Consider the following 13,014-nt stretch of genomic DNA (forward strand, 5'->3'; position numbering starts at 1 on the left):
CCACTCCCCCTTCCTTCCTTCCTTCCTCCCTCTCTTCTTTCCATCTATGTTCCTTCCCCCCCCCTCCCTTCTGTCAGAAAGTCAAGATGGGCTCCAGACCTCATCAACTCCATCCAGAGCCTTTCTAGAAGTGCACCCATCATCCCCAGCCAGTCTCACCACCATCCTTGGACCATGCCAGGTTTGGAAAGGTTGATCCGTGGGTTTGAGAAACATGTTTTGCTCTAGATTTCCTGGACAATCTGGCCTGTTTTAAAAAGCCCAGGCGATGCACAGAGGGGAGGAAGCTGCAGAAAGGCATCGGGGAGACGGTGGCACCCAGCAGTAACGATGGGTGGGAGAGTCCTTATAAGGGGGGGGGGGGAAGGAGAAGAAAGGCAGAAGATAGAAGCCATCTGAGAAAAGAGAAAGAGGACCCTTCCCAGAGACCCCTCCCTTGGCTGTGCCCTGATTTTCTGCCCCTTTTTGGCAAAAACCATTTTCATTTAAGTCAAAAGGACAAAGAGAAGCAAGCATTTGGTAAGCAAAAGACAGCATCGTCTTTATTTCTAAGTACGGTGGTTTTCCATCCCTGCCTGTCTGTGCTCAGAGGTTTCTCAGAAAACAATACAGGTAGTCCTCAACTTATGACCACAACTGAGCCCAAAATTTCTATTGCTGAACAAGACAGCTGTTCACAGTGAGCTTCGCTCCATTTTACGGACCTTCCTTGCCCCAGTTACAAAGTGAATCACCGCAGATGTTAAGTTGTCACGCGGTTGCTAAGCGAATCTGCCTTCCCTGTTGACTTTGCTGGTCAGACCGTCGCAAAAGGAGATCGCGTGTTTCCGGGGAGACACCGCGACCATCGTAAACACCCCGCCAGTTGCAAAGCATCTGAATTTTGATCGCTTTGACTGCAAGGATGCTGCAACCGTCGTAAGTATGAAAAACAGTCGTACGTCGCTTTTTCCCGCTGCGCTTTCAATGAAGTATCCGTTGAAACTTTGAAATGGTCACTAAATGAAATGATTGTAAGTCGAGGACTACCTGTAACACAGGAGCTTAGCCAGTTTTGGGTCTGGAAATGCCGGGAAATAAAAGGCGAAGGGGCGAGAAAATTCTTGGATATTGGCAGAGAGCAGAAGGGAGCAGAGTCACACTTTAGGAGAATAGAATAGAGCTGGAAGGGACCTTGGAGGTCTTCTAGTCCAGCCCCCCCCTTAAGCAGGAGAACCTACACGATCTCAGACAGGTGATTGTCTAGTTTCTTAAAAATCTCCAGTGATGGAGCGCCCATGATTTCTGGTGGCAAGCTGTTCCACTGGTTAATTGTCCTCACTATCAGGAACTTTTTTCTTAATTCCAGGTTGCTTCTCTCTTTGATTAGTTTCCAACCATTGTTTCTCCTCCTTCCCTCTGGTGCTCTGGTGAATAACCTGCCCCCCTCTTCTCTGTGGCAGCCCCTCAGATACTGGAACACTGCTATCCGTCTCCTCTGTTTCTTCTTTTTTTTAGACTGGCCAAACCCAAGTCCTCCAGCCGTTCTTCGTATGTTTTAGCCTCCAGGTCTTTGATCATCTTAGTTGCTCTCCTCTGAATTTTTTCCAAACTCTCAACATCTTTTTGGTGATATGGTGACCAAAATTGGCTGCAGTATTCCAGGTGTGGTCTCACTAGGGCTTAATGGGGCTCTGTAGCCAGTTACACCCAGTAATCTGGTTTTTTTTTTCTTGACTGCCCAGTAAAGACCCCCCCCCAACCCAGACCCTCCCAGATAGCAGGAGAGAGCACTTTTACTGCCACCTATCCTCCACCCAAGGTACTGCAGCCCAGCTCTCATAGCTTAACTGCGAGATGCTCTCCAGATTTTAAATCCCCCCCCCCCCGCTACATCCCCTAACAAGCTTTGAGCTTCTAGACTAGCGGTTCTCAACCTGTGGGTTGGGACCCCATTTGGGGTCGAACGACCATTTCATGGGGGTCACCAAACAACGCAGTCCGCCATTTTTTTCCCTCTTTTCCTTAGCTGTGCTACTCCCTTTTATTCTATTGGCTTTTGAAAGCCAATAGAATAGACTCTCTTGAATAGAGTCTAATTCTATTGGCTTTCAAAGCCAATAGGAATTGTCCAGGCTGTCTCTGCCCTGCTGAGCCCGCCAAAAGTCCCAGTCTGCAAACGGTGCTGCACCAGTTGAGTAGTCCTTGACTTACAACCGGTTGAGTAGTCCTCGACTTACGACCGGTTGGGGGTCGCGGCATTAAAAAGGTTGAGAACCACTGATCTAGACCTCATGAAAAAAATTTTCGTAGAAGCTGTTGCTTTGCATATCCCAGCAATGGAAGATCACGGCCATTTCATAGCCACCCGGTTGTTGTTGTTGTTTTTGTCTCTCTCTCGCTGCACATACTGTAGTCCTCAAATGTTTAACCACCGAAGTTACAACAGAGTTTAAAAAGTGACTTTACAACCAGTCCTCACACTTATGACGGTCCCGGTGTCCCTATGCTGATGGGAATCAGAATTGGGGCACTTGGCAACTGGCTTCTATTTATGACAGTTGCAGTGTCCCAGGGTCAAGGGATCATCCTTTGGGACCTTCCCCAGGAGCTTCTGTCAATCAGTGTCAATGGGGGAAGCCTGATTCATTTAACAACCATGTGATTCACTTAACAATTGCAGCGATTGGTTTACCAACCATAGCAAAAAAAAAAAAATGGTCGTAGAATCAGGAACAACTCAACGAATTCATTGCTCAGGGATGGAAGCTGCCGTCCAAACTGCGGTCGTAAGTCAAGAACTACCCTAGGGTTTTCTTTCTATCCAATGAACATGGGATCTAAGGTTGAAGGAATGCATGCCGAATGCCACGTGGCGCTACAGTATGGCATGGCACGGAGAAAGGATGCCCACCAATCAAACCAAGAATCAATCATAGATATGGGGAGCTTTAGGGAGTGGGCTGATGTGCTTTTTGCGGTGAGTGGGGTACACTTAGAGTTTCACCTCCGTGCGATACAGAGGGGAGGGGGACAGCTGTTGCCTCCTAGCCGTGATGATCAACTTGCCAGCATCGTTCAGGGAGCAACTGACGGACAGAGGATCCATGTCTGTTGGAAGCTGGCACTTGTGGGTGAAGGTATTGGAGACGATGCCATCATCGGCCATCTGCAAGGCAAGCAAACATAAGTGGGTGAGCCCAACTTTGGCATAGTCTATAGCAGGGGTCTTCAAACTTGGCCCTTTTATGACGTGGACTTCAACTCCCAGAATTCCTCAGCCAGGCACGCGTGGGAGTTGAAGTCCACAAGTCATAAAAGGGCCAGGTTTGAAGCCCCCAATGATACATAAGTGGGTTTTAGGTTGGAGTTTGGGCATTCGGTCTCTAAAAGGTTCACCATCACTGGTATAGGGGGTACCTTGGTCAATAGTTGCAACTGTGAGAGGGATCTCAGAGTCCTAGTGGACAATCACTTAGATATGAGCCAGCCTTTGCTGCAGCTGCCAGAAAAGCCAACACAGTGCTAGGCTGCATCAAAGGAGGGATAGAGTCAAGATCATGCGAAGTATTAATACCACTTTACAATGCCTTGGTAAGGCCACACTTGGAATACTGCATCCAGTTTTGCTCACCACTATGCAAAAAAGATGTTGAGACTCTGGAAAGAGTGCAGAGAAGAGCAACAAAGATGATTAGGGGACTGGAGGCTAAAACATGTAAGGAACGGTTGCTGGAATTGGGTATGTCTAGTTTAATGAAGAGAAGGACGAGGGGGGACAGGATAGCAGTGTTCCAGTATCTCAGGGGCTGCCCCAAAGAAGAGAGAGTCAAGCTATTCTCCAAAGCACCTGAAGGCAGGACAAGAAGCAAGAGATGGAAATTCATCATGGAGAGAAGCAACCTAGAACTAAGGAGAAACTTCCTGACAGTTAGAACAATTAACCAGTGGAACAACCTGCCTCCAGAAGCGGTGAAAGCAGTGAATACTCTCTCCTTCCCCTGATCCCTCCCTCCCCTCAAGCCGTGTTTCTCAGCCTCGGCAGCTTTAAGATGTCTGGACTTCAGTTCCCAGATTTTCCCAGCCAAGCGTGGAATTCTGAAAGTCAAAATCCACACATCTCAAAGTTGTTAAGGTTGAGAAACGGTGCCCTAAGCAGGGACCCTATTTGGGTGTTGATGACTTTTAGTGAATAAATCATCGCTGAAAAGCAGCAGCAGCAGATAAACCGAATTGAAATTAGAAAAGACAGACGTCCCTCTTTCCTTTTTTTTTTTTTATGGCTGCCTCCTATCTTCTCTCCTTCTTTGTCTTCAATCCATGTCCTTCTTTACCCTCTCATGCTCTCCCCCCCCCCGCCCCTTTCCCGCTCTGTGGCTAAGTTTATGCAGCCATCTTAATTCAGGTCAGCCGAAGATGCGTTTGCATAATAGAAGAAACTTGACTTCAGTTAACCTTGATGAGGGGTGTTGTTAAGGCAGGGCACAAACTTTTAAAAAATGAGTCAGTTCAGTAATCAGGTTAAGTGTGCTATTTGAAAACATACGGCACATTGAGGCCGAGAAAACTAATTTGCTCTACATTAGCTTAGGCAATTGGTAAGATCTGAGCAAACGCAACACATATGGCCAGTCGCTTAAGGGCTGTTCGGAGTTGCATGGAGGCCTGAAAAACTACCGACAGCCCAGTTATGAAGTTAACAGAATAACAGAGCTAGAAGAACTTTGGAGGTCAAGGCAGGAGACCCTATAGTACCAGGGGTAGGCAACCTTGGCTCTTTTATGACTCGTGGACTTCAACTCCTAGAATTCCTAAGCCAGCATGGCTCAGCTTGGAAACCTCTCCCTTTCCCCTCAGCATGGCTGGCTCAGGAATTCTGGGAGTTGAAGTCCACGAGTCATAAAAGAGCCATTTTATGCCCTATACCATTTCAGACAAACGGTTGTCCACTTTCTTCTTTAAAACCTCCAGTGATGGAGCACCCAGCACTTCTGGAGGCAAGTTGTTCAATTCATTAATTGTTCTGTTGGGAAGTTTCTCCTTAGTTCTAGGTTGCTTCTGTCCTTGATTAGTTTCCATCCATTGCTTCTTGTCCTGTCTTCAGTTGCTTTGGAAAATAGGTTGACCCCCTCTTCTTTGGGGCAGCCCCTCAGATATTGGAAGCCCAATCAGGTCACTCCAATCTTTCTTTTCATTAAACCAGACATACCCAATTCCTGCAACTTTTGTTCGTATGTTTTATCCTCCAGTCCCCGAATTGTCTTTGTTGCTCTTCTCTGTACTCTTTCTAGAGCAGGGGTGTTAAACTCAATTTCATTGAGGGCCGCATCAGCATTGCAGATGCCCTTGGGGGACCGGGTGAGTGTGGCCAGGGTGGGTTCGGCCTACTGGGTGGACGTGGATGGAGTGAGTGTGGCCTATTAGGTGGGCATGGCCAGTTCTACACCATTCGCGTCAAGTGTGCCTGTGGGGGCCTGGGCAGAGTGGGACAGTTCTGAGGGTCTCTGGCAGGAGGGGGTGGAACTGGGGCAAGTGCCAAGGCATGGTCCACCGGGGCAAGTGCCAAGATGGCCACCACAAAATTGTACATTGGCTCCCGGCCGGCCTGGGCCAGGGCCAAGACAGCAGGGGCCGTTCCCTCACTGTTTCCAGGATGGCTTCGCGGGCCACATGAAACCACTTCGCAGGCCGCATCCGGCCCCCGGGCCTTGCGTTTGACATGTCTGTTCTAGAGCCTCAACATCTTTTTTACATCGTGGTGACCAAAACTGGGTGCAGTATTCCAAGTGTGGCCTTACCAAGGCATTGTAAAGCGGTACTAATACTTCACGTGATTTTGATTCTATCCCTCTGTTAATGCAGACTAAGACTGTTCCAATGGCCAGCACCACCCACGGTCATATTGCATTTTTGCACACCTCCACTGTCTCCCGGAGTTTGCCCACATTCGTGTTCATTGCGTCACTGACTCTATCTAACCATCTCCTCCTCTGCCGTCCCCTTCCCCTTCTGTCTTTCCCACCATCATCAGGGTCTTCTCCAACGAGTCCTCTCTTCACATTAGGTGGCCAAAGTATTTGAGCTTCAGCTTCAATATCTGTCCTTCCAAAGAACAGCCAGGGTTGGTTTTGACTGATTTGATCTCCTTGCAGACTGCAGCCCAATTCAGCCCAATTGAGAGAGGTGCCAAACAATGTGGAAGATGGCAGGTTTGGGGATTCCCAGGACACAAGTGTCCTCCAGAGTTAGCTTAGCCTCATGAGTGACGGTGTTGCTTGGAGCTAATTTTAGCGATTGGGAGATCTGCTTAACGGCCAGAGCAAGTCATCCCTTTGGACATTCCAATCGCATAAAAATTCCTCCCTCGACTGGGTTTTAAACATGTTGTGGGAAGGGAAGGGGGACCTGGGCTATCGCTTCCTTTTCATCCCCTCCGCATACCTCGGCCCTGACAGGAGCCCCCTTCTTACCTTCTCAGCTTGGATAACAATGCAGTGGTTGTAGGAAGTCACCACAATATCTTGAGGTTCAAACTGGCTGAGATCCGTGATGACCTGGTATTTGTTCCCACTGGCCACTATGTTGCTGCTGCCCAAGGCGGAGGAATGGACCGACGGAGGGGAGCCTGGGAAGGGTGCAAAGAGAAGGAAGTGTGTGTGTGTGTGTGTGTGTGTGTGTGTGTGAGAGAGAGAGAGAGAGAGAGAGAGAGAGGGAGGGAGGGGGGAGAGGGGAGCTGAGTGACTCCTTGACAACAAGGGTTTTTTTGGCATGGGGATGTAATTAATGATCAAATCCCCAACTTTTTGTGCCTAAGGCAGAGAGCTCACTCAGTTATCTTTTTCATTACTACGCCAAGCCAGATTCTAAGAGCTGCACATTGCCCTTCACTAGTGCCAAAAGAGCACCTGCTGCCCTCTAGTGCATGTAAATCCCTCTAAATGCATGCTTCTTAACCCTGTCTTGCCTCCTGCTGTTTTTAGAGTTGTTTTGATGTCTTGCATAAACTGACAGACATTTCAGTGATGGTTCACTCAGTTCCCATAATTAACTCAGATGCATTCATCCTTCACAATGGGCTTAATTTGATTTGCTCTTGGATCTGTGTTGCATGAAGTCTATTAATTCATAGTACATGTTCTTACACAGGTAGTCCTTGACTTCTGACCACAACTGACCCCAAAGCTTCCATTGCCAAGCAAGAGAGTTGTTAAGCAAATCACTGCAGTTGTTCAGGAAACATGGCTTCCCCCACTGGCTTTGTGTGTGGGGTTGCAAATTGCGATCACATGATCCGGGACGCTGCAACTGTCGTAAATTTATGCCAGTTGCCAAGTGCCGGAGTTTTGATCACAGGAGCACGAGGACGCTGCAACAGTTAGATGTGTGAAAATCCCAGTCATAAGAGACTTTTTCCAGCAGTACTGTTGTAACTTTGAATGGCCACTAAATGAATGGCTGTAAATGGAGGACTCCCTGTACGTATTTCAAGAATCCCCTCCCAAGGGGCTGATTCAAGAGTCAAATGAGGCAGATCCTGTGAAGGGGACTCACAGAGTAAAATAGCAACTAGGGATTGCTCGTTTAGTGCAGGAAATCAGAAAACAGGATTCTCTTGGTCAATTTTTGATCATTTTACATCCGAGGGGACTGTGTGGAGAGAGTTTCCTCCTCTAAATTCCTGGGAGTCTACCTCTGTGAAGATCTTACCTGGAAAATTAATACAGCCCAGATGGCCAGAAGGGCCCAGCAGAGATTCCACTACCTCAGGGTCTTGCGGAAGAACAGGGTAGAACGACGACTCATGGCCCTCTTCTACCGGTCTCCTATCGAAAGTGTTCTCACATACTGTATCGTGGTTTGGTATGCTGGCTTGACAGCCGCGGACAGGAAGATATGACAGAGGGTGGTGAGCCCGGCACAAAACATTGTGGGCTGTTCCCTGACACCACCGGATGACATCGCCAGGGCCCGTTGCCTTGGCAGAGTGAGGAAAATTCTCAGGGATGACTCACACTCTGATTGGTACCTCTTTACTCTCCTACCATCGGATAGGAGATACAGAAACATAGCCAGCCGTACCAACAGGCTGAAGAAACGGCTTCTATCCATGGGCTGTCAGGCTCTTGAATGGGACATAATAATTTCATGCAGGACAGACCCGCGAGGCCGGCGTGCTGTGCAATTAGCTCCCAGGGTGTAATAAGTTGGGGGTTTGTAGTCACTGTGAGTTGTGATGGTTGGGGGGCACGGAGGGAGGCCCAGCCAATCTCACTGTATGCATCAGTGGTTCTCAACCTTTTTAATGCCGTGACCCCCCAACCGGTCGTAAGTCGAGGATTACTCAACCGGTCGTAAGTCGAGGACTACTCAACTGGTGCAGCACCGTTTGCAGAATGGGACTTTTGGCGGGCTCAGCAGGGCAGAGACAGCCTGGACAATTCCTATTTGCTTTTGAAAGCCAATAGAATTAGACTCTATTCAAGAGAGTCTATTCTATTGGCTTTCAAAAGCCAATAGAATAAAAGGGAGTAGCACAGCTAAGGAAAAGGGGGAAAAAATGGCGGACTGCGTTGTTTGGCGACCCCTGTGAAATGGTCGTTCAACCCCAAATGGGGTCCCGACCCACAGGTTGAGAACCACTGGTATACATGTTATACTTTGATAATAAAGGTTCATTCATTTAAGGTAGAGGTCTAGGCCCACCTTGCCTCTGAAGTCCAAGGCAGAGGTGGAACATACCTTGCAGCTGAGCTCCCCCACCCCAAAAGGTGCTCACTTACCTGAATACCCATAGGGCTCCTGAGTTCTCCCTGCCCCAAAGATCCCGTGTGGCGGGTCCAGCAGAGGCTCGAAGCGATGCTTGCTCGGCGTGTAGGTGCTGATGTGCTCGGAGCGAAAAGTGGACGAAGAGCTCCGTGAAGACATGGCCTTGGGGAGTCCACAGTGGCTGCTGGGTGTGCGCAAGTCTCTCTGCGTGGAGAGGCAAGGAGGAGAGGGCACGTCCTTGGGCAGGCCGAGCCAAGATGCCCATAATTGGCTTTCTGCAATGTCCTTTTGCATCCCACATGCTGGAATGCGAGATAAGGAGCTGCCGTTACAGCCACAGGGAGAAGCAGAGCAGAGTGACACTCTTCCTAATCAAGGAGAAGAGCAACTGAAATGAAGGAGAAACTTGTCTCAAAGGTGTTTTTTTTTTTTCCCACGAGGCAACTGGACGTTCTTGTTTTCCTTTGAAGACGTTTCGCTTCTCATCCAGTTGTGGTTTCAATCAGCGACTGCTTCATTGAATGACTAAGTTGTTGGTCCCAGTTGTGGCTGTTAAACAAGGGCTGCCTGTACTTTTCACATCATAGGCAACCATTAACACCCCCTTGTTCTGGCTGAGTCCAATGCCGCCTTGAGAACTGTGCCTTGCTCTGGATACCACCCTTTAATGCAGTGGTTCTCAACCTGTGGGTCGGGACCCCATTTGGGGTCGAACGACCATTTCACGGGGGTCGCCAAACAACGCAGTCCGCCATTTTTTCCCCCTTTTCCTTAGCTGTGCTACTCCCTTTTATTATATTGGCTTTTGAAAGCCAATAGAATAGACTCTCTTGAATAGAGTCTAATTCTATTGGCTTTCAAAAGCCAATAGGAATTGTCCAGGCTGTCTCTGCCCTGCTGAGCCCACCAAAAGTCCCATTCTGCAAACGGTGCTGCACCAGTTGAGTAGTCCTCGACTTACGACCGGTTGAGTAGTCCTCGACTTACGACCGGTCGGGGGTCGCGGCATTAAAAAGGTTGAGAACCACTGCTTTAATGGATGAAGGTGAATATACATGTCCAGGATAATGTTCAGAATCAGAATCAGAATAGAGCTGGAAAGGACCTTGGAGGTCTTCTAATCCAGCCTCCCGCTCAAGCAGGAGACTCTATATCCAGGGGTGGGATTCAGCCAGTTTGCACCAGTTCGCACCACTTCGGCAGAACCGGTAGCTAATTTTTTGTTGCCCAGGCCCAGAATGGACTTCCGGAAGCGGCATCCATACAGAGAACCAGTTGTTCACATATTTGAATTCCACCACTGTCTATATCAGACATGTCAAACGCAAGGCCCGGGGGCCGGATGCGGCCCGCGAAGTGGTTTCATGTGGCCCACGAAGCTATCCTGGAAACAGTGAGGGAACAGCTCCCGCTGCCTTGGCCCTGGTCCAGTCCGGCCGGGAGCCAATGTACAATTTTGTGGCGGCCATCTATGCTGAAACACATTCAGTCTTAGCTCCACAAGGCCGTCTAGAAACAGTGAGGAACCAGCCCCTGGTGCGTCGCCCCCGCCCCCTGGGTGCATGCTGGGGAGGTGTCACACTTTGTGAGGAATGAAGAAATGGACCATGCTTTGGCGCTTGCCCCGGTCCCACCCCCTTCTGCCAGAGACCCTCAGATCTGTCCCACTCCTGCCCAGGCCCCACAGGCACCCTTGATGCGAATGATGTAGAGCTGGCCATGCCCACCCAGTAGGCCACACCCACTCCATCCACGCCCACCCAGTAGGCCGCACCCACCCTGGCCACACACCCCCGCCCCCCCGCGAGGGCAACCACAATGCTGATGCGGCCCTCAATGAAATTGAGTTTGACACCCCTGCTCTATATCCTTTAGACAAGTGACTAGCCAGTCTCTTCTTAAAAATCTCAAATCATGTTGCAGGATCCAAAATCCAAGCAGCTGGAGAGAAATTCCCTGAGGATGGGCTCCAGCAGGAGTCCAAAAGTGCAGAAGATGAAATCTGTGGCCTTGGTGACCGACCCAGATTGGACCACTCTTTAAACTGGAAGAGATCCTGAGAATGATCAGGGATGAGGAACTAAGATCTCTGGAAACTGCAGGGGGCAGAAATATTTGATCTGGAGAAAAGACAAGGAAGAACATGCTATCGCTTTCTGAAGACCTCAGGGGACGTCCCCTGAGAGACCTTAAGAGGTCTTCTTCTGTCTTTCCAGAATGCAGGATACGGACCAGGGAATTTGCGTTACAGGAATTTAGGCTTTGACTGAATGCTAGACGAATCTTCTTCATAGTAAGAGCAGACAACCAGCAAAACCAGCTGCCCTTTCCTTTATTGGATGATGATAATAATGATGATGATGATAATAATAATAATAACAACAACAATAATAATAAACTTGGAAGGGACCTTGGAGGTCATCTAGTCCAGCCCCCTGCTCAGGCAGGAAACCCTATAGTACCATTTCAGACAAAGGGCTATCTGGTCTTTTCTTAAAAACTTCCAGTGTTGCCGTTGGAGCATTCACCGCTTCTGGAGGCAGATTGTTCCATTGGTTAATTGTTCTAACGGTCAGGAAGTTTCTCCTTAGTTTTAGGTTGCTTCTCTCCTTGATTAGTTTCCATCCATTGCTTCTCGTCCTGCCTTCAGGCGCTTTGGAGAATAGCTCTTCTTTGTGGCAGCCCCTGAGATATTGGAACGCTGCTATCCTGTCCCCCCGCGTCCTTCTCTTCATTAAACCAGACATACCCAATTCCAGCAGCCTTTCCTTATATGCTTTGGCCTCCTGTCCCCTAATCATCTTTGTTGCTCTTCTCTGTACTCTTTCTAGAGTCTCAACCTCTTTTTTACATCGTGGTGACCAAAACTCGATGCAGTATTCCAAGTGTGGCCTTACCAAGGCATTGTAAAGTGGCATTAATACTTCACGTGATCTTGATTCTGTCCCTCTGTTAATGCAGCCCAGCACTGTGTTGGCCTTTTTGGCAGCTGCATCACACTGAATTCAAGCAGAAGCCATGCCTCCATCTGGGAGTGATGTTGTCACTCAGATGCCAGCACGAATCCTGTGTCACTTGGAGTCGATGGTCTCCTTTTCAACTCTACAATTCCCAGGCTCTCTGAGAACCAACCGAGGAAATAAGGGAGGTTGAGGTAATGGAAAGCAAAATGTCAATTCCATTTAGCTTGTGTGATAGCTTGTTCGCACATACAAATGATTGTTTGTTGCTCTCGGGATTTTTATGCATGTGTGAATAGTCGCACTCGGATTCCAGTTTTCCCATACTGGTAGTCCTTGACTTACAACCATTCATTTAGTGACCGCTCTATGTTACAACAGTACTGGAAAAAAGTGACTTACAGTCCTCACTCTTATGACCCTCATGGCATCCCATCTGGTCACATGATCAAAATTGAGGCACTTAACATCCGGCATTTATTTATGACGTTTGCAACGCATCATAAATGGAGTCATTAATAATCATTTGTGACTTTCCCAGACAGATTCCAACAAGCAAAGTCAATGGGAGCACCCGGATTTACGTAACGGCCACAGGATTCACTTAACAACTGCAGTGATTCACTTAGCCATTTTCACTTAGCAAAAGAGGTCATAAAGTGAGATGTGACTCACTTAACAATTGTCTTAGCAATGGAAATTCTGGCCCCAAATGCGGTTGTAAGTTGAGGACTACTTGCCCCCAAAGTGCTTTTTCAAGAGACAACAGGACTTCCTTGTTTTTCCTTTGAAGACCTTTCGCTTCTCATCCAAGAAGCTTCTTCAGCTCTGACTGGATGGTGGGGAATGGAAGGATTTATACTCCTTGCAGACAGCTGATCATTTGCCTTCTTTTAGAGAGCCGTTGAGGCCACTTGGAGATTTACCTGTGTCCTCAGGGTCACCTGAGTGGTGCAAATGGGTGTGGAGCCTTCTTATTTATTAGTCTAATCTGGGTTCCATCATTTTTTCAGAATACTTTCCCTTTCTGACTCTTTCAAGTCATCCCTAAAGCAAACCATAGATTTATCCATCTCTTAAAAAAAAAACAAGTAAAGGTTTCCCTTATCCAGTTGTTCAACTCTAGGGGAAGGTGATCATCTCCATGTTTTAGATGAGGGACCCAGCTTTGTCAGAAGATACTTCAATGCTTATGTGGTCGGCATGACTAGACGCCGAGGTGCATGGAAACCTTCTGTTAAGATATTTAACAATTTAGTAGCTGGAGCAGTGGGGTTGTGCAGTGAGCCTGGACACACAGTTGTGGTTG

General features: G+C 48.3%; 1 protein-coding gene across 1 annotated transcript; it reads right to left on the bottom strand.

Moving 5' to 3' along the window:
• Positions 1 to 2,155: 2,155 nt before the first annotated feature.
• Positions 2,156 to 9,012, bottom strand: LOC120298605 (heat shock protein beta-7-like). Its single transcript, XM_039322514.1, has 3 exons — positions 8,760 to 9,012; positions 6,450 to 6,604; positions 2,156 to 3,148 (listed from the first exon to the last, which is right to left on the bottom strand). The coding sequence occupies exons 1-3, from the start codon at positions 8,902 to 8,904 to the stop codon at positions 2,975 to 2,977; spliced, it is 474 nt and encodes a 157-aa protein (XP_039178448.1). The 5' UTR covers positions 8,905 to 9,012; the 3' UTR covers positions 2,156 to 2,974.
• Positions 9,013 to 13,014: the final 4,002 nt, after the last annotated feature.

This window comes from Crotalus tigris, unplaced genomic scaffold, assembly GCF_016545835.1.
Source record: "Crotalus tigris isolate CLP2741 ecotype Arizona unplaced genomic scaffold, ASM1654583v1 scf7180000024116.2146003, whole genome shotgun sequence".
In the NCBI taxonomy this organism is placed as follows: domain Eukaryota; kingdom Metazoa; phylum Chordata; class Lepidosauria; order Squamata; family Viperidae; genus Crotalus; species Crotalus tigris.

Bases quoted from the DNA above. Each gene is read 5' to 3' on its own strand.
- LOC120298605 (XM_039322514.1), bottom strand. From the start codon at position 8,904: ATGTCTTCACGGAGCTCTTCGTCCACTTTTCGCTCCGAGCACATCAGC. The intron at 6,605-8,759 runs GTAAGTGAGCAC...CACCCTTCCCAG, and splicing joins GGAGCCCTATGGGTATTCAG to GCTCCCCTCCGTCGGTCCAT. The intron at 3,149-6,449 runs GTAAGAAGGGGG...CTTGCCTTGCAG, and splicing joins TTGTTATCCAAGCTGAGAAG to ATGGCCGATGATGGCATCGT.